The sequence below is a fragment of the Tiliqua scincoides genome, chromosome 3 (assembly GCF_035046505.1).
Source record: "Tiliqua scincoides isolate rTilSci1 chromosome 3, rTilSci1.hap2, whole genome shotgun sequence".
Taxonomy (NCBI): Eukaryota; Metazoa; Chordata; class Lepidosauria; order Squamata; family Scincidae; genus Tiliqua; species Tiliqua scincoides.
The window spans coordinates 65,888,654-65,915,856 of record NC_089823.1 but is presented as its reverse complement, the minus strand read 5'-3'; the positions used below and the strand labels follow the sequence as shown (position 1 = coordinate 65,915,856).

At 41.9% G+C, this 27,203-nt stretch overlaps 1 protein-coding gene across 1 annotated transcript; it reads left to right on the top strand.

Annotated features, from left to right (window-relative positions):
* The first annotated feature begins 8,665 nt into the window (after positions 1-8,665).
* SIK1 (salt inducible kinase 1) lies at positions 8,666-24,236 on the top strand. Its single transcript, XM_066619119.1, has 14 exons — positions 8,666-8,791; positions 9,674-9,904; positions 10,768-10,884; positions 13,152-13,215; positions 13,640-13,801; positions 14,158-14,282; positions 14,416-14,539; positions 15,670-15,893; positions 16,453-16,602; positions 17,084-17,206; positions 17,535-17,757; positions 18,992-19,258; positions 19,669-19,933; positions 21,069-24,236. The coding sequence occupies exons 2-14, from the start codon at positions 9,752-9,754 to the stop codon at positions 21,472-21,474; spliced, it is 2,403 nt and encodes an 800-aa protein (XP_066475216.1). The 5' UTR covers positions 8,666-8,791; positions 9,674-9,751; the 3' UTR covers positions 21,475-24,236.
* The last annotated feature ends 2,967 nt before the right edge of the window (positions 24,237-27,203 follow it).

Here is a 27,203-nt window from a genome sequence, read left to right as displayed (position 1 = left end):
GTGTGGGTCTGCTTAATCCATCAGCCTTGCTAACTCTGTATGCTAACACTCTTTGACATTTATTTGGTGAATGACTTCAGGAAGTGGAACAAAAGGTAATGGCCTTAAAAGCAGGTGCCCAAGGAAATACTGGGTAGCTGAGATACAATGCTGAGAGAGGAAAAAAACAAACCTAGGAGAAGAACTTGGGTAAAATTACATATGGGGCCCAGAGACAACACACTTTTGAAAGGAAGCAAGTGGCAAACGAAAGGAACCAAGAGTGCACAGAGTTGCCAGGTCTAGCGTCTGAACCCTGATGGGGAAATTCTCTCAGTTGTGGTGTCCACTGTCATACAAACATAAGAAAAGCCCTTCTGGATGAAGCCAAGTGCCGCCCTTTGTAGCATTCTGTTTCACACAGTGGCTTACCAGTTGCATCTAGGAAGTGGGAGAGAAAGACATACTTCTCTCCATCCATTGCTTCCCTGCTGGTATTTAGAGGCATACTATTGCAGAACCTGGATGTAGTACATAGCCAGCATTAGAAGTCACTGGTAGCCCAGTCCTCCATGAATTTAATCAATCTCCCATTAAAGCTAGTCCATTTCTAGAGCTCTTTGAGAGGAAACATTGGTCCTTTCCTAGAGTTCTTTTACAGGGAGCATTTATCAGAGCAGCCCTTTGATCATTATGCTTTGCCTCTTTTGCACCTCTTCCAACTCTACGGTATCCTCCTTGAGGTGTGATGACCAGAACTGGACATGGAGTTCCAAATGCCTAAAGCCTTTCATGAGAGACTCGGTCAAAAGTTTTTTGAAAGTCCAAGTGTACAATGTGAACTGGATCACCTCTTTCCAAATGCCTGCTGACATTCTCAAAAAATTCTAGAAAGTTAGTAAAGCTTTGCAGAAGGGGCCTGTCAGCAGTGCATTGTGACCCGGAAACCCCAATGAGGCAACAAGGCCCTAAAAGCAGTGGGTCGTGGTAATGGGCTGCATTTCACATATAGCTTTGAATTAACCAGCCAGTTCTGGGGCTGCAGGCTTCTAGTGATTAAAGAATAGCTCAGCCTTTAGTTCATCCATATATTCAAGGCCAGCCTAGCTGTGAGACTGACTGAAGCACCTGCTTCAAGTGGTGAGTTGGGGGGGGGCAGAGGCAAAATGATGAAGGATGCCCTACACCCCATGCCTGCCCACTCCCCCCTCTGCTCACTGCCCACCAAGCTGTTTCAATCAACCTTCATTCCTCTTCTTGCTCACTGCAAGCGAGTGGGGAGACAATTGTGGCAGAGGCAGTCCACCTTTCTCCAGTGCTACAAGCGATTGCAGTAGCAGTAGCGGCAAAAAGTCACAGCAATCTCATTTGATTGCTCAATTTCACAAGTGATCAGAACAGGATCTCCCAGCTCTGCCTCCTTCTCCTTGCCCCCCTCCCACCAAGAAGACCAGGTGAGCAAGAAGGAGAGGAAGGGGAATCCCAGCACACCTCCTTCTTAACTGCAGTTTTAGTGCTGCCTCTTCTCTCATCCTCCATCTGGTCCTTTTGAAACAACCAAGTTAGCTCTTCCCATCCTGTTTGTTTCAAACAAGACTGGGAGGAGGAAGGGAGAGGAAGCAGCGCAGAAGCTGCAGGTAAGCAGAAAGAAGCATGGGGGAGGCTTTGTTTTGCCATGTCAAGTGGGTTTCACCCACCTCCTTCTCTTTGCCCTTTGGCTGTTTCTCTAAGCAGCTAGGTGGACAAGGAGGAGGCCACATGAGCACCGGTGGGGTGAATGCTTGTGTGTATTGGTAGGGGCAAGGTTTCTTTAAATTTTTAATTGTTTTTAAAGGAAGAGGGGAAATTACAGGGCCAGTGGATCTGCCCCACTCAGGCAGCAGATCCACTTGGGCTTCTCCTGCATACATTCCACCAACAAATACCCCTTATTCATTTGGAAGCCACAACCTCTGTTTCAAGGTTTCAGTCTTCTATATCATAGAATCGGAGTTCCCAACCTGAGGTTAATTTATCTGTACCTTGCTTTCACACAAGCTAGGTACTAAATGTTCCCCCAAATCTGCTCATTCCATTGAAGTGAGTGGGCAAGTCAATTTATGTAGGAGCTTTGTGCACATAATATCATTAGAGAGCACACTGGAGCCTATGAACTCATGCCTGTAAGAGATGCACTGCTTCCATGCTGAGAAAGTGATGAAGTACATACTGGGAATATCCTGCCGACTGCAGTGTTCAGAGAAATCATTCCAACTCATCCCTACACAAATTTCAAAATGGTGCAGCTGAGCTACAATATAATAATATTTTTTTTCCTTTAAAAAAAATTAAACAAGATCATTAACGCTTTCAAAACTTCTGCCTTTACACTGGCTGAAGTGTGATGCAATACTCATTGCATTAATGAGTAACAGAAACAGTCAGACCAAAAAGTGGGAAACCTGCTTTCTCAAGTGAATCATTACATAAATGGCATAGCAAAGACTACCCAGCATTGTTCCTGCTAAGCTCAGAGCTCAGCTGAACTGGAAGTTGGCAATGATATACGACGTCATTGCCAAACGCCAGAAGATGTCCTGTCCAAACACGCAGCAAGCAAAGGGGTCAGTGTGGTGGTGTGGATTCTTACATAGAACATTGCTGCCAAGGTATTGCAACAGTCTTTTGATGAGAAAAAAAGGCTAAACCCGATTTGCCAAACCCTAGAAAGTGTGCTACCTTTTAGAACCAGTGAACCATTAAGACAAAGGGGACTGATGTGACAGAGAGAGAAACCAAATGCATGGTTCACCGTTGATGAAAGCTTGAAAAGATGCCTTTTTATAGAAGACTCTGGCTTTACATTCCTCTTCTGTAAAGTATGCTTCAATAGATCCCTCAACACAGAGGGCATCAGTAGGTAGATAAGGACCCAGAATTCTCAGGTGGGTTGTGGTAGAGCTGCTGTTTGAGCACCATTTATTCCATCATTTATTAAGAATATTTCTGTTCCACTTTTCAACAAAACGTAGGACACAGAGTGGCTTACATAGCAACATAAACACCAATAGTCAGGGCTAAGGGTTTTAGATGAAGTAATCTCACCAGCTACTTTGGTTTTGGGGGCACTGCTTTGGTCAAGCTTTGGTGAAAATATCTGCATTTCCCATATTTTTTTGTCTATTTTTCCTTTTCCTTTCCAATCTATCTTTCAGAAGCTTCTGAGATGTTTCAGCATCATTAAAGCTGCAGAGACATCCTCCTGCAGTAGCCCTTGTTCTTTTAAAATTTAGCACCATTACAGAAGGGCCACATGGTACCCTAGACCAGTGGTTCTCACACATTTAGCACCAGAACCCACTTTTTAGAATGAGAATCTGTCAGGGCCCATTGGAAGTGATGTCATGACCGGACGTGACATCATCAAGCTAAAAATTGTTTAAAATTTTTTAACAATCCTAGGCTGCTATCCTACCTACACTTACCCAGATGTAAGTCCCATTTACTATCATTGTTAACAGAATATACATAGTAGCCTATTAAAAGTACAGGTCTGTAACATTTTCTCAAATGCAGTCACATACCATGGTAGCATCAAGTCTAATATATTAAAAACCAAATATTGAAATGAATGGGGACCCACCTGAAATTGGCTTGTGACCCACCTCGTGGGTCCCGACCCACAATTTGAGAAACACTGCCCTAGACAAACCTTTGTGGGTTTGTGTGTTTTCTGTGACTGACTATATAATGTTGGTCAGTCACTCCATCTGATGGGGGGGGGGGGAGTAAAGTGGATCAGGTAGTTGTAAACTATCCAATCAGATGACCCTATGACATCAACAGCCCTAGTCTTTTTAAAGTTCATGTGCACACAGCTGATTGCAGTTGCATCGCTGATGCACCTAGTCTGTGCATTACTAATGTACAAACTGCAAGAAGGTACTGAAGTACAAATTGCAAGAGAGGTATAAGCTAAAATACAAACTGCAAGAGAGGAGATTCCAGACATCAGGAAGAGATTCCTGCCAGCGAGGGCAGTTTGGCAGTGGAACAGATTGCTGAGGATTGCCATGGATTCTCTCTCACTGGAGATCTTCAAGCAGAGGCTCAGGAGGCACCTGCTGGATATGCCTAGGATTTCCTGTTACAGGCAGGGGGTTGGACTACATGAACTTGGGCGTCCTTTCCAAGTCTATGATTCTATTGTTCTATGAAGGGCACATTCTCTTCTTGTAGGATTGTAAGAGCCAGACCCACCCCTTCTCTGGGAACAGTGTGATTAGGTCATAGGGAAAAATATCCAGCTGTTGCATTCAGGGACTTCACATTTTATTTTCAACGTCTTTTAAGCTTTATGTTAACTTAGCCAGCCACCCCGCTTGGTTGGTCCTATTTCATTGTGGATATTCATCTTGCTTTATGATCCTTTGGATCTCCATTTTGTTTGTTCTGTTTATTCAGTCTTTTAGCAATCTCCTTTTTATTTTAACTGATTACATCTTTGGCCTTGATTTACCAGGAAGAATGTGAATTGTCACACTTCCCAGATGCCCCAGTCTCACTACTGTTTGGTTTTAAGTGGGACCCTGTTAGGGGCCCCTTGCTAACCATTGGGGAGGCTTTCCCTAGGTGGCCTTTTCCTGTCTGGGCTTCCCCAGTTTTAGGTGGTGGCAGCAAAAGCTGTGGTTTCCCCTGATAACTCCTGGCCTGACCAGTGGGAACAGTGGGGAGGGCAAGGTAGAAAGGGCCACCATTAACTGCTAGGCACTGCACCCATCACAGGGTAAAACAACACAATAGAAACACATACTGAATGGCTGCTCAGTTGTCCACCCCTTCTGAAGATGAATCCCATGTTGAGGGTTTGAGGAGATTCCCATCTCTTGATGTTGAAGATGTTGACATAAATTATGTTTTATTACTTGTGCTGAGCTAGTCCTTGATGTCCTCCTCCAAGTGACAGATCCTGTCTTCTTGGGACCGACAGTAAACTGTTACCTTCTTCCAGGCGTGCTGGATTCAGGACAGTGTCCTCTTTTACTGCCTGTCACAGTTTGCTTCTTCCTTGCTAGTCACTGAGAGAATTGTTCAGATGCAGCAGCTGTGCTTGGACATGCTGTTTTGTTAGGGCTTACAAGTACTGCCATGAGAACAATGAGTTTCATTTCCTAATAAGAAGGAATGTTAAACTTGGTATTTCATGTGAGGTTTTCTGAGCACTGCACAGGCATCAAACTGATTATCACAAACTAGGCAGATAGATGTCATCACTGGTGCTGGCCCAAGAAGTCCTTGCACTTGAGGCACGGTGACAAATGCTGCCCCCCCTTCCTGGTGATGCATCAGCCTCTGATCCTTCCATCTCCTGGATGGAAAAGGAAGAGAGGAATGGAAGAGGAAGTGTGGAGGAGAGGGCAATGGTGGGCTAGATTGGGTAAGAGGCACTCTTTCAAGTGGGTGTTCCTCTTTTTAGCAGGGGGAGAGTAACTGGCCCACCTCACCCCAGCAGTGTCTTTTCTAGTGGCTGTCTGCTGGTGTTCTTTTTGCATCTTTTTAGATTGTGAGCCCTTTTGGGACAGGGAGCCATTATTTATTTGATTTTTCTCTGTAAACCGCTTTGTGAACTTTTAGTTGAAAAGCGGTATATAAATACTGTTAATAATAATAATAATAGAGCACTCTAGCCTGCCACTCTCCTTTATTTTATACTTCCTCTTTCACTTCAGCCCCCTCTTCCTTTTCCATTTCAGGGAGTGGGAGGAACCATGGAGGCATGTGGGTGGATGAAAATGAGCACCTCCACCAAACTGCTGCCTGAGGTGACCCCTTCAGTCAGCCTCATGATCCTCACTCCCCATCACAAGAAATAGGTGGAGGGAGGCCGAAGGTCATTGGAGAAATGTTTGCCTAGGAGCTCAATGCACTCAAATGCCCAGAGCTCAGTTCTACTAAACCCTCATTGTCTGCCACCTACACACCGCTCTTATAATCCACTATCACTTTCAAGCTCATAGAAACACTGTTGCATATGAATCATATGGTAGACACAGATGACTTACATACACATTCTGAAGGATGTACATCCCAATCTTATATAAGGGTTTTTTCCCCATTCATCTCACCCTTTCATTTTCACAGAACTGTAACCTTAATTTTAGGACTCTGCAATCAGACTCTCCCTTGCTGTTTGTGAGAATTATCCAAGAAATATCAAAGGGACATTTTGGAATATTTTAACATTATACAAAGGTGTCACAAAATGTTTTTGTATCTGCATGTTTCAACTTGGTCTGGATTGAAAACAACAACAAACTATTGTGATTATGCTATTGCTGTAATTCTAAGGGGAAAAAAGAATCCCAAAGAAACAAAAAAATCTGAGCTGGATTTGCAAAAAGGAGACGGAGGTCATGAACCATGTAATCAAGTGAACAACACACTTATATACATATACATGCATATATCTTCTCTTCCTCCAAATCACTGCTCTTGCATCTTGGCTCCAATGGATGGTGCTGCTGGTTAAACCCTGCTCCTCAGATGCTAACATCTCCACTCTAAACTGGAAGTTCGATGCTCTCTTTCCCACTCTCAGCAAATTAAACTAGTAGGTCTTTGGACTCCTGGCAGGCCGCCAAATTGCCTCTTCTGAGCAGCTGCTGAGCAAACGCCTGGCAAATTTTAATGGCATTGACTGTAGGAGTTGGAGCAAGGTGACCTAGAAATTGAATGCAGAACAAACTGTCAAGGTCATGCCAGATGTTTTCGTTCAGGACTGTTTGTTTACACATACCAGGAAAAGAAGTATACTATCCATGATGCACTTTTTTCCTGTATTTATTGCTTTTTGATTTTGAGCCTAGACCCCTGTAGCCACATTGGGAACTCTTCCACGCACAGATTTCTCTCGAATGAACTGCCAATTGGCTTCTTCTGCCCAACACACAGAGGGATTTTATTTCCGTCCCTCACATTTCCAGGTAAGGCTCTGAAGTAACCAGCCAGTGAGACAGAGCAGCAGTAGGTGGCACTAAGCCTCTGGAATCAGCTGCTAGAGGATCTGACGGCAGCCTCTTTCAGTGTATGGTGGGGTTTGAAGACCCATCTGTTTTGTAGGGCCTTTGGGGAGGGTGGCACTCCTTAGGGACCTCTTTTTAACTTTTATGCTGCTGTACACTTTTATGCTGTTGACATTTTAATCTGCTCTTTCACTGTTATCTTTTAAATGGTTTTAATTTTAATATTTGATTTTAATGTTTTATCTTTATGTGTTTGTTTCTCTGTACACCACTTTGGGTTTTCAGAAAAGTGGTATAGACATCTAATAATAAAGAAATAAAAACAATCTTGAAAGCCAACAAAAACTTCCTTACAGCAGTGCAATTTGTGAATGCTATCTGGCAGCAGAGGTTTTTAATCTTATTTATGAATGTATGTAAAAAACGGAAATCTATAAAGGTTGTCATTTTCCCTCAAAGGTTCTAACTGGATGACAACAATGACAGATGTGCTCCTTGGAGCATAGATCTTTCCAGGGAAGTGGGAAGGCACACGTGGGGTTAAGAGCATGGTCATGCTCAGCCTGTACTTGTGGCTTAGCTGCTGCTGGAGCTAGACAAGGACCTCATTTTGGGTGCAAAATGGTTTGAGGTGTGTGTGGGCTTTGATGCCTGGGTGTTGGATTAGATCTCTCCAGGAAGGGGACATCCTGGAGAGAGCTAGGAGCCCTATCCTAGGTATGTCTACTCAGAAGAAAGTCCCATTATAGTCAATGGGGCTTACTCCCAGGTAAGTGTGGCTAGGAGTGTAGCCTAAGGCTACGCACTTTCCTATCCACACTTTCCTGGGAGTAAGCCCCACTGGCTATAACGGGACTTACTTCCGAGTAGACCTGCCTGGGTTTGGGCTGTCAGGCACGCTTTGCACAGCTACCTTCGTTCACGCCAGAGCTGACAGGGGCTGCTGGGTGAACGCGGAGGGGTGCCCGTGTGCGAGGCTGCGGGGCCAGCCTGGCCTGAGGCGTGCAGGTGATGTAGTGCCACTTAATCCCCTCAACGGGGTCTGGCGCGTGAAGGTTTATAAGCCTATTTGGGCGCACGTGGGATGGCCGCCTGTCTGAGGCGGTGAAGGGCCCGCGCCTCGGCGTGTCTACTCAGAAGTAAGGCCCATTAGAGTCAATAGGGCTTACTTCCGAGTAGACACGCCGAGGCGCGGGCCCTTCACCGGCTCAGACACGCAGGCTCCGGCTGCAGGCTTGGGCAACTGTCGGCTTAACCAACGCCTAGGACCAGGTGGCTTCCGCGGCTGGGATGGGTCAACGGTCAGGCCCCGAGCGTCCCAACGGCTCCCTGAGGCCCGTTGGGGTTGAACCCAGCCTGAGCCGCGGCGCGCGACGGGTTAACCGCGCTGTCGCGGCTCCGGCAGGGGGCGACCCCTGCAACGATCACAAACGGGTCACGTGGTGCCGTCCGCTCGCTCGCTCGCTGCTTCCCTCACGTCACCCCACCCTCCCCGTCTCCACGGCGACAGGCCCATCTGGGCGCGCGTCAGAGCGGCTCGTGTCTTGGCAACGGCTCCCCGCCCCTCCCTCCCTCCCTCCTCATTCAGCCTCGCGCTCGGCCGCGCGTCGCTCTGGCGTCAAAGTGACGTCAATAGGCTTGTCTGGGTTTGGCGGGGAGGGAAGGGTTTCTCCCGCGTGTCGCTCTGCCTGCTGCTCGCACAGTGCGCTCTGGCATCAGGGAGAGCGGCAGCAGAGGCGGGCAGACAGGCGGAGGCAGCAGCGGCACTACCACTACCACTACCAGCCGCCGGCCAGCCAGCCTTGCGCGAGGTACCGCTCCAGGCGGGGAAGAACTGGCGCTGCGAGAGCTGAGGGCAGGAGGGCTTCTGAGAGAGAACCTGCCTCAGTCTTTCCCTCCCTCCTTGGGGACAGACGCGCTCATCCCTCGGTCCTCAGCCTCCGTCTCCCCGGGCAGCTGCTGCTCATTTGCAGGCTGACTTGGAGGGAAGCGCTTTGGCGACTCCTGAGACCCGTTGCTGGGGGGCTGTGCGCCTTCAGCTCCCCTCAGGGCTCTTTCCCTGCTGGCTCCTGACTGCCCAGACCAGGTTCTGCCAGGGCTGAGGGCTGCATGCCCCGAGAATAATTGCACAGCCCCCTACTCTCGTCCCCCAGTTCCTGCCCCATTTATTTCAGCAGCACTTTGGCACTTCTGTAGGCGCCAAATCCATAGGTGCCAAACCCTCCATAGGGACCACAGGCTGGGGATCGGGGTATAAAAGAACGGGGTTAAGCATAAAGCTGGTTTTGGGGAGGCTTTTCATCCCTAATATTGTGAGTACTATTCACAATATAATGTGAGTTTTCTGGGAACCAGAACTTCCTATTATTGTGTATTCCTACTACTGTGAGTCGAGGAACCAGAACTTCCAGACCACTTTCTACCCCTTCTTGCTGATAAAGGATGGCGTTCCTAAGTGGCAATACTGTGTTCCCCCCCCCCGTTTGCCTTTATTTTGGGGGTTAACCGTGGGGTGTGGAGCAGAGGGAAGGTTTTATATTAGCCGTGTCTTAAATACACCCTTTTCTGTGTGGGATCAGAAAGTCATTGGGACTAACAGCTGAGGTTTGAGGCATTGCAGGGGGGGAAAAAGAAACCACGGAGCAGGAATTGAAAACAAATCTCAGTAGAATTTCGTTTTGTCTTCTTTGCAGGTGCAATTCGCAGCCTTTGAAGAGGAGTGCTTATGTAGACATTTCTGAATAGTGTTTGTGGCCCATCAACATCAAACCATGGTGATCATGTCGGACTATACAGCTGTCCCCACCGCAAACCAAAGCCAGCAAAGGCCTCTTCGGGTTGGATTCTATGATATTGAGAGGACCTTGGGAAAAGGCAATTTTGCTGTAGTAAAACTGGCAAGACACAGAGTAACCAAAACGCAGGTGGGTGTGATGATGTCTGCTGCCTTAATCTGTGTGGGAAATGTGATGTAAAAAGTTGGACATCCTTCTCTAGAATTTTCATTTTACAAAAAAGTGAAGAAACTCTGCATTAAGAGGGGCTCATTGGGCTAAATTGTGTGATAGTAATGTAATCAAACTAGCAGTAGCTTAAGTGACATGAATTTGAAAGAGTCAATAAGTTTTTCTCTAAGATTGATTTCACTACATATTGCTGACTTAATTAAGCCAGTCTACAGTTATTGTGCTATCTTAGTTGATTTTCTTAGTTGGTTGTCAAGTTTTGAAGTATACAGTATAGTACAGCCTTTTTTTAGAACGTAAAGGAAGTATTCAATTCAGATCAAATGATAGTGACTGTTAACATTATTTTTAAAGTACTTATTTGATTCTTGTTATATTGGTGAATTTATAAATTCATCTGGAATGTGTGTTTTGAACCTGGACTGCGCAAAGGATTATAAAATGGACTGTCAAGAGTGGTTGTCGATGAAGTTGGATTCAGTGACTGGCACTTTTATTTAAAGGCAGCAGTCTCACTGAATTCAACTGAACTTACTTATGAGTAAACATGCTTACAACTGTTTACTTGTAAGCAAACCTAATTTATATGAGTAGCATATGTAAAGTCGTAAGATTAGTCTTTGTATTGCTTTTTTGCACTTAATGTGTAGTGTCTCATATGTAGTCCTCTAACTAGAAACACTGTGCAGCCTGTATAGCCTTTTTTAACTTCCCCCAGATGTGCTTTTTTCACAGCTTTAGTTCTAGTTAACTAATAGAACTGTAGATGGCATAAGGATATATTTTACAAGTGTTCTGAGTTTCCTTTTTTGAATCTGCAGGTTGCAATAAAAATTATTGACAAAACTCGATTAGATCCAAGCAATTTGGAGAAAATCTATAGAGAGGTTCAGATAATGAAGCTTTTGAATCACCCCCACATTATCAAGCTGTATCAGGTAAAAAAATCATTCTGTCCTCGCTTATTATGGCTTTGACTGCTAATGATCTTAAAATGCACAAGGTTTAATCGTGAGAGGAAGGAGTGTTAAACTTCTTTCAAGTGCAAAAACAAAAATAGATTGACCCCTTTGTATTTAATATTTAGCCCTGTTATAGTGGACAAATCTGATTCAAAGATACCTACAAATAATTTGACTGTAATAAGTTTGCAGCTTATCAAACATCCTAGGTATTCTTCCAAAAGATATTTTTTACACAGGTATGACTATTTTTTATGCTTTTGCACTATAGTTCGTTCTTGTGAAAATGTCTTTCTGCTTATAGTGCGAGGTTTTGAAGTGTAAACTGCAATTAAACTTTCATCTATAGTGTTGATAATTTGGAAGTGAATCCTAATAACAGCACACATAGGTTATCTTCCGTTGGAATTTAATTGAGTAAACATTGTTAGGATCATACTGTAAGTTTCCTTTTAAATTTTAGTTTTGGAAACTGTAAAAAATAAAAAATCCACTTGAGTGACCATATCATCTGTTCTAATTCAGCAACTGCATTGCAAGAGAGAGAGTGCAAATTAGTGTACTGTGCAGGAAATGCAATTGTAGTCATCTGGTGAGAGGGGTTAATATTATCAAATGTTTAATTTTACTGAATGTTAAATATATAATTGGTATATGGTGGAAATTCCTCTTAATCGTCTTAAACAGTACTGTGTGGTTACTGTTTGTTCATGTGGTAGTGTGTAGTGTGATAGTTGGAAGTGAGGAAAGGAAGAGGGGTACACGTATGACTTTAGTAAATAGCAGATCTAAAGTCCAGTATATAGGTTGCTGCTGTAGTAAAATGTGTTTTTGAGCTCTCCTTTTTTTGATCCAAGTTTAACAAAACAAGAAAAGTAGAAGAGCAAGTAAGACAGGTGTTTATGTGAAGGCGTTGTTTTTAAAGAACATGTACGTGTTACAGTTACAACACATGTTTATATCGTTTGTCATCAGAGTCATGGCAGCAGAAGATGCATAAAGATTGTTTTGATATCATTGCTGTAGAGTAGCATGGGTCAAAAGAATATTTCAAAGCTTTGGAACTGGCTTACATTTTCTCCTTGTTGAATTGATCTAGTTAAATGAATAAAGGGAGTATTTTTTGAGAAGCCCCTGCTTTCTTTTTGGTTCATTTTTAGTCTTCCCATTGATACTTTGTGTTCATCTAAATGTTGTGATTGATGTTCCATTTTGATAGTCTGTGCAGTAGGAATTAAGTGAAATGCCTGTTTGGTGGGAGTGTAAGGATGGTGTTGACAGTTTGAGATATAGTGTCTAATTTCAATTCATAGGCATATTTCTTGGACCATTTAAAATGCTTCATGCCTTCTGGTCATTTATTTACGCACGCATACACACACATGATGTTTTAAAATGTGCTTTTTCACTTTATATTTATGTGTGGAATGAGAGCTCCCCTGCCTTTAATATTCAGACTTCCTTACAGAACACTAAAAATCAGTTTTCTGAAGCAAATGTCACCAAAGTGAAATTGCTCTGTTCTTGATCATTTTTTGTAAGTCAGCACCTAATAGAACCTCCCCCAATACAGTTTTTTTGAATGCTGTTTCTGATGGGTGTCCTGTGTTCATGATTTGATTTTAAGAGCCATTTCTAAAGTTGTAAATAGTAATGCATTTCTGAATTTGAACAACTAAATAACACTTTGGTGTTGATGAATGTTGAGAAATACCTTTGCACAAACAGGAAGCTGTTGAAGGTTGACAGGCATGTCTGACATCTTATTGAGTGAATAAACACATACAATGGCATGCAAACTGGTTGTTTAGATAGATCTTGATCACTTCTTGTTTTGTGTTCTGCATTGATTTGCCACCTTACTTTTTAGCAGTGTGTTCGTGAATCTGATTAACCTGCCCTTAAAATGTTTGTGCCAACGTGATCAGCTTCTGTAATTAATACATATTAAAAGAAGAAATAATCATTGGGTAATAAATGGAGGAGTGACTTTAAAATAATTTCTTTGTATAGAAATAATGGTAGGTTTAGATAAGGGAAACATGGTCTTTCCTGGAAACTCTTCTCTATAAATGCTGTAGCGTATGAATAAATGAACAACTTTGATATATTTTGATGCTGCATATACATTTACTTTATGTAAACATTAAACATTTCAGAGGTCTGTATCTTTGATATGTTTTTAATGTTTCCCCCCCCCCCTCTCTTCTCTCCTGCTGTGCTTCTCCTGCTTCTCTCCTCAGGTTATGGAGACAAAAGATATGCTTTACATTGTAACTGAATTTGCAAAAAATGGAGAAATGTTTGGTAAGTTCTCATTATAGAAAGCTATCAATTGACATGTACATAGTTAGTTGAATGATAGGTGAGAAGAAGATATCTAAACATTTTGATAGGCATACTTTGGATAAATTGGAGTATTTACCATCTAGGTAAAATTATGGGATTATATGGGTTAAATGCAACTTCAGCTAACATGTTTTGAACAGATATAGTGTATGCTTGGAATAGAAATTCATGATTACTTGGATAATGAGGGGTTCTCTTGTAAGGACTTTGTTGTAGTTATTTATTAGTGTAAGAAAGCTGAGGATTTGGATCCGAGTGCTTATGTGTTCACGATCAGGATAAATAACTGCAAAAGCAGAGTGGTAGCTGCTGCATGGGGACTGAGGATCTTGAGAATTTGGTAGGCATTTCATTTTTGTGCCTTCATTGTTGTGTTTGGTAGATCACTTGACTTCTCATGGGCACCTGAGTGAGAGTGAAGCTCGGAACAAATTCTGGCAGATCCTTTCAGCTGTAGAATATTGTCACAACCATCACATAGTGCACAGAGACCTCAAAACAGAGAACCTGCTGTTAGATGCTAATATGAACATCAAGCTCGCAGGTGAGAATGGTACAAATCTATTAGTGTTTCCTAAAATTCTTATACCACAAGTCTAGCATGTAATGTCTGAGGAGGAAGAATGTTTAAAAATCTAACAGCGCAATCCTATCCATATCTATTTAGGGGTAAGCCCATTGAGTTTAGTGGAAAGTATCCCCCAGTATTGTCCTGTAAATTTATGAACTAGCTGAATGGATGGCTGTTCTAGGAGGCATTCTGTGTTTATGGTATTTTTCAGAATAGGTAGTTGTGGTAAAGAATCAAAGGTGTGATATGGTGTTCCTGTGTGCCCCTGCTTATATTGATTACAGGATATTTTAAAAACAGATATTTCAGACTCTCTTCTTCCTTTACAGATTTTGGGTTTGGAAACTTCTACAAATCTGGCGAGCCTCTCTCCACATGGTGTGGAAGCCCACCTTATGCAGCCCCAGAAGTTTTTGAAGGAAAGGAATATGAAGGTCCTCACCTTGATATATGGGTAGGCTTTAGGCTCCATTTTACTTTTTGCACTTGTCTTGTTGTGTATTAATGTTCAAAAGTATTGATGCTTAACAGACTTCAGTTGCTACATTTCAGTCATTCATGAGTTTGCCTTTTGTTGTTATTAACAGAGCCTTGGTGTGGTGCTTTATGTCCTTGTTTGCGGTTCTCTGCCATTTGATGGACCCAACTTACCAACCCTAAGACAAAGGGTGCTTGAGGGAAGATTCCGCATTCCCTACTTCATGTCACAAGGTATGTACTATTCCTATAAATGGTAGGTGTTCATAACCCTTTCCCCTTTTATCTGCCTTTTGAATTTTGAAACAAAATGTTTTTTAATCATATTTGCCAGACAAATAACAAACAGTAATTTAGAACCACACAGTAGCTTTAGGATGCCTTTCAGAAGTTTTTTAGCTCTGATAATATTGAGTGTATAAGCTTCCCAAATTGTGTACTTTCACTGTGCACAAATGCATGACAGTATAGAAAAGTATTATACTCTTTTTGGCTGTAGAAGAGATCAGAATTTTCTTCCTAGAGAAATAGGGCCTCAGTGACACTGGACTATATTTGTATACTCCCCTTCAGTCATAAAAAGAAAATACAGGTTGAGACTAATAATTCGCGTGGGTTCCTTTCCAAATGGCAAAAAACACACTGTAGCAAATCAATTTAAAAAAGTTTCTTTGCTCCAGTGATTTAAATATAGCCTTGCTGACCTTTGTGATGCAAGATAAGTCATTAAGAAGACAATTCATCAATCAGTCCTCTGCTTCAGTCAGCCCCTCCCTTCACCAATGCAAAATGATCACCTTTCTTTCTCGTGCTCAGGGGGAATGGAGGGGTCCGATGGAGAAAGAAGGATTGATGGATTGTCAACCAGTTGCCCTCTCTCTCATATTAAGGATGCTATTGTTAAAGGACTGTTCAGTTTTTCAAACTGATTTTAAAGGGATGCATTTTCCCCTTCTCCAGGGATCAGCACATTCCTTCGCATTTGCTGTGGCCATTTGTGTTGAGTCAAATCCGTGTACAAAAACTGTGTATAAATGTGCTGGACTTGTATACTGTTAAAGACTGAAATACTTTTCTTTCTCTACAGTATCCCTACTATATTCTTCTTGCTCTTGCCAGGTCACTTTGTGACTATTCGGCTCACATGTATTCAAAAGCATATTAACAATGTTTTGAGCTGTGCTGTGTAGTTGTAAAATACATGTGAAGATGGATCTGCTTTGGCTTAACAAACATTTCGTGCTTGTACTTTATGGGCAGGGTGTGCCCATAATATTGCCATTAGTTTAAATCTTAGAAATGTGTCTTGCCTCTTATCGCTTATATTCAAGGTTTTTTTTGTATATCTTTTTTATAAACGCCAGACTGTGAAATGCTCATTCGACGGATGCTGGTTGTTGATCCCACAAAAAGAATCACAATTGCCCAAATAAAGCAGCACAAATGGATGCAGGCAGACCCTTCTCTTCAGCAGCAGCAGACTTTGTCATTCTCCATGCAGAACTACAACTCCAACCTGGGTGACTACAATGAGCAGGTCCTTGGGATAATGCATACTCTTGGCATTGACAGACAGAGAACAGTTGAGGTGAGCCTTTGCATCTGTATGATCTGAGAAGCATTTGTACCTTATAAAAGCTGAGTAACTGGTGTGTTTCCCTAGGAAAGAGCAGCATGTTTGCCACTCAGGTTTTAAGTTAACAAAGAGATAACAAAAAATTTTTTTAAGTTAACAAAGTTAACAAAAAAAAATTTTAATCTGTTGCTCAGCATAGTATTTGAAAACACTTGGCAGAGTGCTTCACAAATAGCAACACTGGCATGAATCTGCAAATTATGAGACTCGTTCTGAAAGCTGCATTTGTTCCTGTCCTGAAACCTCACCCTCTCTAAACTGTACAGAACACAACTACTCTTTTTTTACCTAATGAGAACAAGCTTGCCTTTCTTCTTATAATTCATCCACCCTAACCTTCTCCACATGCTGTGTGACCTTAAATGCATTATTTGGAAGTATCCCCACTGATTTCAGAAAACTTCTTTCAAGTAAATGTGCCTAGGATTGCAACCTTTAGTTCAGAAATGGAAACCTGTTTTTGAACCTGACTGTGTAGACTATAACCTTTCTCCATATTGTATCCTTTTAGTCTCTACAAAACAGCAGCTACAACCATTTTGCTGCGATTTATTACCTTCTCCTGGAGCGCCTCAAGGAGTACCGAAGCAATCAGTTGTCAAATCGTCCAGTAAGCAGCCGTCTACAAAGGCCAAGGAGCTCAGACTTCAGCAATATTGAGGTAAAAATAATTTGTTTCTGTTCATTAGGTGAGGCCAAATTGCTTATGAGTTTTTCTTTTGGCTCTTTCTTATTTCATTGGATCTTTTGTTCCTAATAGGTTTTATTTTGTGACCAAAAATGGTGTGTCTGGATTTTCTTTCAGTCCTTAGCAAGAGAGAGGGATGTGGCTGAGGGCGGGTGGGGAGATTTCAGTATTAGTGAGAAACTTGGTTTACTTTAGGTTAAAACCTGTTATCTTGCAATAGGGATGCAGAATAGGGATGCTAGTTACTTTAAGAAATCTATACCTATTCAGTACTGGCATACTGAATTGGCAGACTTGAGCTGTCCTATCCTCTGTGTTATTTTTCTCAGATGTAAAAATGAATTTTCTGCATTTATTTGAGGGCAAATCAACAGGTCTTGAGAATTGCTGCATATTTGTTCCAGTCATCAAAGTCACTGGCAATAAATAGTCTTCAAATTCCTTTTGCCTTCAGTTGCCTCAGGACAGTCTTGCCACTGAGACATTGAGATCAACTCTGCTTTATCAGCAGCCTCAGAATCTGATTCAATCGCCTCTGCAGTCTGACATGGATTGTGACATAAATAACCCATTACAGGTTGGTACTTTCAGTACTCTGGCTTTATATTACACTGGGAGAAGTGGTTGACTTCGGTTGACAAAGTCTAAATTTAAATATCCATCCCTTTAGAACGTATTTGTTTTACACTCAAATCTATGCCTGTTCAGTGTCGGTATATTGAGTTGGCAACTTTGAGACCTGAGTGTAAATTTATACAATTGCATTAGCCTTCTTGGGAAGTTATATCATAGAGACAAAATGTCATAATTAGCAAAGCAACTGTAATAATGACAAAATTGTCCTGAAATAGGAATGAGGAACAGTCAAGTGCACTCTGTCATTTCCTGTATCTTTGACCTTTCAGCCTGTGTTCTTTCCTGTGGATCCAAACTTCAACAGCCTTTTTAGGAATCGCTCAATCTCTCCAAACAGCCTCCTGGAAACCACCATCAGTGAAGAAGTTAGACAGGACAAAGAACTGGAGGAGGAAATTAAAGCCTTCAATCCAATTCGCTTCCCCATCAACACTAGTCGAAGGCACACATTGGCTGAAGTTACAACTCATTTTTATCAGTGTTCTCCACCATGTAAGTGTTCCAAGAAAGACAAGCTGCAGAGTATGGATTAAGGGCAGAAGAGCATTTCCAGTTTGTGTGTTACATGTTGATAGGCGCTGCTGTTTTGATTTAGGATTACATGCCCTTCTTCCCATCTGTTTTGTTCGTGTATTCATAGTGAACTGGCTTAAAAAGCTAACTGCAACAGTTCTTGTGGGATTTTCTACATTTACAGTGCATGATGAACATATAACTGTTAGTGAGAATCCAGTGTGCCCCCCCCCCCCATTAACTCATTTTATATTTTTCTAGAACTTAAATGGCAATATTTTGTTATTGGAGTCCACCACCACGCAAGCACTAAGCGCGTGTATTGATATGTACTATGTGAATGATGGTCATGCAAGGCTCTTGGTGCTTGTTGAATGGTGTCTGAGTCAGACGAAACATGATTTCTTTTTTCTACCCATGTTATCTAGTTAACCCTTAAAATTGTTCCTTCCCCCTTTCATTCTTTAGTGACTTCATTGTTCCCTGCTGTCTTACAAAAGTCTAGGGCAGTCAGGCAATCCTTTAAAACAAGATGCTAAACACCATCAGAATGAATCACCTCTGCAACACCTGTTTCTTTCCTGAGTTCTTCGGAGAGTGTGTGCTCTCCCTCTATCATCCCCCCCCCCACGATTTTTTTTAAATTTAAAAAGTGTAGTAAGCAGGCTTTCTCCTTGGCCGTAAGGCTACTGCCTTCTTCAGTTGACCCATGTTTGATTTGGGAGCAAGATACTTTATTATTAACACTGGGTTCTACTTAGTGGTATCTTTAATAAGAATAAAATTAATTCAATAGCTGGAAGGATCCTGAAAGGGTTGTGTGCATTTCTCATTTGTGTCACCATTTATTAAAAAATCGTTAATGTCCGATGGGCTGCCAGCACTATTCTATCTCATGTAACCTGAAATGCCCCAATTTCTAGCAGTTTCCAAATCAACAGTTTAAACTTTTTAGAGCAAGAGCCCCCTTTTGGACTAACTACTTGTTTGATCAATACAATTATCCCATAATAATAACTGCTCCTAGTTCTTAAACATTGCCATTCTTGCTATAATTGGGGTATCACAGTGTTTAATATTGGCTGGGGTATTGTCTGAGGCATTTGTTACTGACAGACTTTCTGTAGGTGGAGAGATTAGTTTGTGTCCAACATTTTGTTTACTACTTGTATTAATTTTGTAAATGGTCTCCCTACATCTGCTTCTCTTGTAGGTATAGTCATTTCCTCATCCACAAGCCCCACAGAAGGAACCAGTTCTGACAGTTGCCTCACTTCCTCAGCAAATGGCTCTGTGACTCTGAGCAATTGTTTGGAAGATCAGATGATGCACCCAGCCGCAGCCAGAGTTACATCATCGTTTTTGACATCCCATTTGGACACACCAGTATTGCAGGCTCAGGGCTCCCTGGGTGGTGCTTCTCTGTTGCCTGTTAGCTTCCAGGAAGGAAGGAGAGCATCTGATACCTCATTAACTCAAGGTAATTCTTTTCTTGTTATATAACATATACCACTGCATATACACATGTCTAGAGACAGAAAGTTCATAATTTTGCAGGTGGCATTTTAGCTCTTGCCTTCTTTATAGGTGTAGAGCTCACAATCTGTCAACATTCTACAAGTCCATCCCACAGAGTATTCACAAACCACAGCCATGCAATTTATAAGTTCATTAAATTAGGTAAAGAGAAAGTGCATGGCAGATAAATGGGTGGATTTTTTGTGCATGTGATGAGGCAAGAGATATTCTGTGGCTCAAGAGATACTGAGTTGCAGGTTGGCAGAGGGAGAACTAGGAATCGTATTTAGAGACATAGATAATGTCTGTTCAAAAGAAAGGGTTAACAGGTACTGTAAACAGATGTGTATTTTTTCGTTCTTTGTTCTGTAGGTTTGAAGGCATTTAGACAGCAGCTACGAAAGAATGCTAGAGCCAAAGGTTTTCTGGGACTGAATAAAATCAAAGGGCTTGCTCGCCAGGTGTGCCAGTCCTCATCTACTCGGATGGCACGCAGTGGCATGAGCCCTTTCCAGCATCCCCAGCAGCAGAACACCTGCATATATGGCAGTGGGGGAAATGGTGGCAGCAATAGCAATAGTGGCGGCAGCAGTAGGGAGAGCAGAAATCTCCTGGAAGAGGTGCTTCAGCAGCAGAGGTAAGAGCACAGTGCCTGATGTAAGACTTCCACCCACCCATATAAGACACTGGCCATCATGGTAGTAGTAATTTTGCACTGATCTTTAGTTCATACTGAAATCAGATGAACAATTTATTTTGCACTGATCTTTAGTTCATACTGAAATCAGATGAACAATTTATTTTTGTTATCACTTCAGGATTAGAAGTTGTGCTCTGTTTTTGAGTCAACTTCATTATATTTCCATCCAGGTTTAAGTGGTTTAAATGCAGTATTGTTGAATTGTTGTATTAAGAAGTCTGTGTCTGTATAAATCTGTCCAATTATTGTGATGTATTCTTATAGTTTGTGAGTAAGGAAAGACTCTCTTCCCCTCTTGCATTGCTTTCCCACTGCATGAGGGTCCAGTGTCTGTGTTCAAAGTATACGTTTATCGGGGGATTCAAACTTCTCCAGCCACCTTCACCTCAGCCTAGAGTTTGTATGTTCAACTTATCTTTTTTTAGGGTTCTATGCGCATACGATTGGCACACTTCTGTTTTGTGATTCACCTAGTATAGCTCTATACCAGCTATAACCTTTGTATAGCTGGTAGTTCTTAACATATATGTTAAGTTGAACTTGTGAACAGCAGATGGGATGAGGTGAGTGAATTATAAACAGGGTGCCCAGATACAGTGAAAGACAGAGTGGGTATACCTTTAACCATTGTATAGAGGAGGGAACTGTGGCAGGTGTAGCTCAGCATGGAAGGGTTTAAAAAATTTCACTTGCCAAAATTCCCTCCACTATACAATGGTCAAAGGTATAGACACTCTGTCTTCCATTATATCTAGTCACCCTGATCATAGAGACTGACTGGGCTAGCATGATCCAAGTCCCCTTCTCATCATACACTTTGAATATTTACTTGGGGATTGGGGGCATCAGTTTCAGAGTTGTAGCCAGAAGAGAAGTTACAGTGGTGATTGTTTAGTTATGCAATTATGTTGTTGCACACTTGTTGACCATTTCAGATTCTGGCTGTACTGTCACGACTTTTTGATATCCAGCAAGGATATCACTGTAGAGTGAGGGAGATGGCATGCTATTTGAGAACCACAAGGCAACTTATTAAAAATGGATAACGATCTCTCTTCTTTCTTCTGTTCAGAATGCTCCAGTTACAACATCACCAGCCAGCCTGTCACCAGCCTTCTCAGGTGTCTGAAGCGCACACTGTCCTCTTGTCTGACACTATAGGCAACAAAGCATCCAATTCCCTCCTCCTGTCTGAACTGCAGAAAGAGAACTCATTAGAGATGGCCATTGGCAATGCCCAGCTGCTTCAGCCTCACCTTTTTGGGGTCAGCGTGTCTCCAGTATCTTCAGCTGCTTACCTTCTCGATGCTCACCTACACATCAGCAGCAATGTGTCCCCATTCACCTCCATGTTTTCCCAGCAGAATAGCTTTGCTGTGCAATCTCCAAGCTATAAAATGATTGCTTTGAAGAACGGAGACTGTGAAATGGAGGACCTTACATCCCTGCAAATGGGGAAATTTGTCCTGGTCAAATGAGAATTCTCCTGTTCTCTTGATCCACATATCTCTTTGGGGTGGGAAATCTGCTCTGTCTAAAGATGTGTGGATGGTTAATTTATTTTACTTTATTTTGTGACAGTGAATAACTCTCAGAAGCAATAACACATTTGAAGTATGTGAAGAGGCCATTTGGCTCAGTAAAGCTCCTAACTGTAGAACTGAAAAAAGCAATACGTATGTCTTTTGGCCTCGACTATTCTTGCACTGAACCAACTGAACCAGAAACTGAAAGATAAAAAACTTTTGAAGAAAATGACAGGGAATGGGGGTGGAGGGAAGGGGCCAGGGAGAACACTTTTCCGGTACTGTATTAAAGTTAGGCCAATACAGCTCTGCTGTTATGCAAGACTTTGGTGGCTGTCAGTGGTTGTGGCTTAGCAGGGAATGGCTTTTCAATGAAGGGACCAGAGCCAACCTATTCATAATATTTGTTTATGGATTTGTACAGACAATGATTACCTCTTTCTTAAAAAACATACACACAAACACAGACTCTGAAGTGGCACGTGACATTATGCATTGATAGAGGAACAATGATGAAAGCATTGCCATTCATTTTTGATGCTCATTTTAAAAAAACCAATACCTCTCTTTCCTCCCCTATTCAGACCTTAAGAGAAAACTGAACCTTTTGCTTAGTCCCTCAGTTGCAGCAGCTAAAAATAGTTCATAATCATTAGAAGCAATTAATTTATCTCTTGGGATTTTAGTCCCTTTTGTCAGCTTACGAATTGTTTTTGTGTCTTTTTTTGTTTTTGTATGTTGTAAAGCAACAATAGGAGTGTTTCATGTATCAGCATGGGATTGTTCATATATTGCTGCAGAGGTAGTAGGAGTAGAACTGCTAGAGGTGTTGGCACAGGAAAGATATCTTTACATTAGTGTCTTCGTTCCTTCTTTTTACCTCCCCCCCCCCCCGCATTGCTTTGAGGTTGCCTATGGAATATTTCTCAGTGCTGTATGCCTTTGTTGCCATGGCTAATGAGGATTTTATGCATTTTGCTTATCAGGGTCCAAATTGAATCGACTCATTGGGAAATGTGCAATATTTCAGGGGTCATGACAATTATACTGACAGTTGAAAGATGTAGGATAGCACAAAGCGATGCTTTTCAGAAATAGTCATTTTGTGAACAAACTAAAGTGAGACAAACAGCACAACTTCTGGGTTTTGTCTTGCATACTGATTGATGAGAGGGTTTTTTTAATTTAGACATTTTTATATGTGGTTTTAATACTGTCTTTGTGAGTGAGTGAGAGAGAACGAGCACCTTGGTGCATATAGGAATTGGAAGACTATATACACTACTATTTAAGTTTTGAAATAAGCTTTTGAGTTTCCTGGCATTTAATGGCTTCTGTAGGTGTCAATGGAAACCATATATGGGTATTGCAGAAAGAGGGGAAACCTCCTTTAACCTTGTAGTAATTGGTAGAGGAGAAGGGGGAGGGAAATCAAATTTCAGTAGCTAGTAAGTAAGTAGTGAGCCAGCTTGGCCAAAAATTACCATTCGGATGTCTGAAAACAGCTTCCTTCTGTCTAACACTTTAAGGACCCATCTCTAAATGTAACACGGGGTGCCTTCAAGTTACTACTTCTTGCAACCTGCAGTGTTATATATATGTTTAAAAAAGCTATTTTTTAAAACAAGCCAAAGACTGGTGGTTGGGAGGCATGGGTGGGTAGGAGATAATGTTATATGACTCTATCTGTGACTCTTCAACCTCTTTTTATGTACAGTATACATACTGATGTGTCTTCAGCTTGCTGCTGCTGCTATGTGGTCTGGATTTTTCAAGGTGAAGGGAAATTACTGTATCTGACTCTCTCTGACTGGTGCCTTTCAGCAGAGAAAATACCAGTCTCATGCTAACTTTCAAAGTTTTGGTTTGTGGGAGTGGCTACAATGAGTGACGCAAGATCATCACAAAGCAGCAATGTTGCCTTCATTTTCATAAAACAGTAGCACACATTGTTAAGAACTGCATTTTGTTCCTTTTCTGTCTTTTTTTAATGCCATAGATCAAGAGGCCACAAAAACAATGTTTGTTTTTTTCGTGTTCTAAGCAATGACAAGCACTTTACTTCTAGCGTATCCTTCTCCCCCCCCTCCAGTTACTATAGAAAAAGCTTTGTAACTATTCTGAAGTAGAAAAAAGGTCATCTTCAACATTTCAGGGTTTATGTGTCTCTTTTCCTTGTAGTGTTCTTGACAGTGCTGTTCTGCAGACTGCAATGCAATAGATTATTTGAAGACTGGTGATTGGTTTTAATTAAGATGTATAGTTTTTATTTTTTATCATGATGATCAATTTTATTTCTTACGTAAAAATGAAAGATGTATATTAAGATTAGTTGTGGTTTATTTAATATTTAAATAAAAAGTTGTTTTGAAATAATGTGTCATTTGTCTAGCAGACCTGTTTTCGTTTTAAAGACCATCTCTGAATACATGTACACATACTGTATATTTAGATTTCTCTTATAGCAGATCTTTTAAAAATTGCTTTTATTGCTAAATGTGAACACCAGCTAGGGAATATGGGCCAGTTTTAATCACATAATGGAGCACAGAATGCATGCCCCAAAGAGTGGAAGCCAGTATCTTGAGCTGAACTCTGATAATCTCTGCTTTCTGTAAGGTAGCCTTTATGGCTTCAGTAAAAAGTTTTTTATTTATTTAAATGATTTTATCCTGCCTTTCTCTCTGAATAAACAGAGCACTTAGGTGTTGCTATTTTGTTTGTTCTTAAATGATTTGGAGATGGGTGAAAAGTGAGGTAAATGACTCCAAACCACTACAGTACAGTGGTTAAGTATTACACGTATTCACATACGACTCATCAGTGCCTACAATGGCTTTAACCAGGAAAGACACAATGAAAAACTTGCTGCATTTGCTAACATGGTGTGCAGCAGAAGAAAGGCACATCTGCTGTTAGGGATTCATAGGAAAGTTATTTAAAATATACCAGTAAGCATTAAAATGTCATCATGTTGCTGATAGTGTTATCTTTGCAGTGCTGTCCTATGCATGTTTATGCACAAGCCAGTCCCACTATATTCAGTAATAAACATTCATAGGATGGCAGCCTTTGAACATGGTGCATGCAGCTTTGGTCTCCCTATCTCAAAGGGTATGCTAGAGTTGAAGAAAATGCAGAAAAGGAACCCAAAAGGAGCAGGATTGTACATATTGAAGTTGTGGTTTTTATTTTTGTTTCCCTACATAGCCCATCCTGAACATTCAGTGCCTGCTCATGGTTAATGGCATAGGATAGGCTCAATGTACCCATGAGGAGCAGCTCCTGTCAATCTAGGGATGGGGGGAGGATCCTTCCAACTCTTAAGAGTTGCCTTACAAGGTAACTATTACACATTAAAATACAACTGCTAGAACTCTAAAGGAGCTGTTTACACGTTTTTGTGATCATACCAAAAGCTTGAGAGGTTATAGTGAGGGAAGCATCAAGGCATGTTGAATGTACAGTAATGGCACAAGGTGGGAAACTCGGTTTGAAATTCAGTTGCATTAAATTAACATGTTAATTGAGTCTCGAGTTTCAAGAGTAGAATCTAAGGTGGAGCAGTGTACTGGAGTCCATGAAAAAGCAATGACTTTGAAAGAAAGAGGGACAGAGAAGAGGCACAGGCAGGTTACAGTTTAAAATTCAACCTTCATTGTCTTGTTTGGGATTTAAACTGTTCTTTGCATAGGATTATTTATTTAAAAGACTTTGGGTACAATCCTAACCAACTTTCCAGCACTGACATAGCTGTGCCAATGTGGTGTGCACTGCATCCTGCAGTGGGGAGGTAGTCAAGGGGACCTCCTCAAGCTAAGGCCATGTTTGTTGCCTTACCTTGAGGGCTGCATTGCTGCTAAGTCAGTTCTGTCTTTCTTCTGCTGGAGCAGATGCCAAAGGCAGCTTACAATTTATAAAAACAATGAAAAAAATAAAAAATAAAATAGAACCAATGGAGGGCAGAACTATTAACATTCGAGGAAACTCCGTAGAGGCAAAGGAGACAACCTATCAGCCAGACAAAACAAAGGTTTGGAGTCGTCACCGAAACGCAAGATTAGGGCTACCACCTTTTCTGTTTTCAGAAACAGTGGTAGATGGGAGCCATGGGTGAAGCTAGTTTGGCTAAGGAGAAACCAATGAATACTTGGTAGGTCAAAGGAGGGACCTGTAGAAACTGAACGGCTAGACCAGTCATACTTTTGTATACAAGTACTATTGAACCCTAAATCAGTGAAATGACAGTGTAGTGGACCTGTACAATGTAAAACAAAAGGCCAGTATGGGTAATCCAGCTCCCTCACAACCATTAAGGATGTGTACAAGCCCATCCTGTTCTTCCTCCAGACATCTATGAGGAAACATCCCGCACCCCAGCACAGGAGAATAAAAAAGGCGTGCTGGAAATGGAAGCAGAATATGGGTGTAAATGTCCTGTGGGTGGGGGGTACAAGTGTCTGTGGGGAATAGACCCTTTATGGCTGTCGCAAAAAGTGACAAGCCATTCAACATACCCTGTCCACCACTGCAAGTGGCTGGGTCCGCATGACAAAGGACCAGGGATACCCACTAGCTCTAATATGTTGGCAAAGGGAGTTGGAGGGAGGCAGGGAGGGGCAGAACGGGGTGACGATGGAAGCAGGAAAGAGAGCAAATTGGGACTGGAAAGGTCGCACTTTTGGCAGCAGCTGTGTCCACTGTATGCAAACACTCTTCTCAGGCTTGATTAGTCTGCATTGCCTGTGCAGATTTGTGCCAGTGATATAGCTGGTGCAGTTCTGAGTAGACCCATTGGGCCAACAATGTTCCATTGCTCTGAGGACACCTCTGAAGGCTGAAGCTCCCCCATAGGTTGCAACAGACTGCATTGTTGCACTGGAAGATATGATGGATTTGGCTATTACTCTGTAGACTTGCCAAAGAACACGGCTCGGAACTTTTCAGAAAGAAGGTGCAAAACTCCATTTGGCCAGGCCTTTGAGACTCATGGTTAAGTCAGCAAAAACTGGGGATGTTTCAGGGATTTTCTGCTTGGCTGTGGGTTTTTTCTTTTGTTACTCACCACAGACCTGTGAATTGGGGTGGCCTATTTTTAATCTCATTGATTTTGTGGTTTTATAGCAGTTAGTATTATATATACAAGAGAATGAACCTTCTGTGATTCTTATAGCTGAAGTTGCACTTTATGGTCTGTGTACGTGTGTGGTTATGGGTAGGGCTTAATAGGATCCATCTGGTCATGGGTATATGATGTGTATATAAGAGGTGACAGCAACAGCAAATCCCTCCCCCCCCCAAAAAAAAACACTCTTTTGTTAGCCTTAGACCTGTCCTGAGTTTACTTGTTTTTCAGCTCTAGGTGTCTCCCAGAATGCAGTATTTCTAGTCAGACCGGTAAAATAATGGTAGGTTGGCAGACCTAGTTTTAGACAGACAAATGCTGTCATCAGCAGTGTGGAGTGACGTAAATAGAGTATCCAGCTTCCTCCTTGGACTGCCACTAGCACCTATTAGTCACTGAATCTAGTGCACAGTGGTGCTCTTTGGAATTCATGGTAATGACTTCAGCATTCTATAGAGTTAGCTCGCAACAGGCTTGCCAGAATCTGCACTGGGGGATGGTGTGAGGAGGGAGATTTCTGTCTCTAATAGAGGACCATTGGCAGATGGGTGTTGGT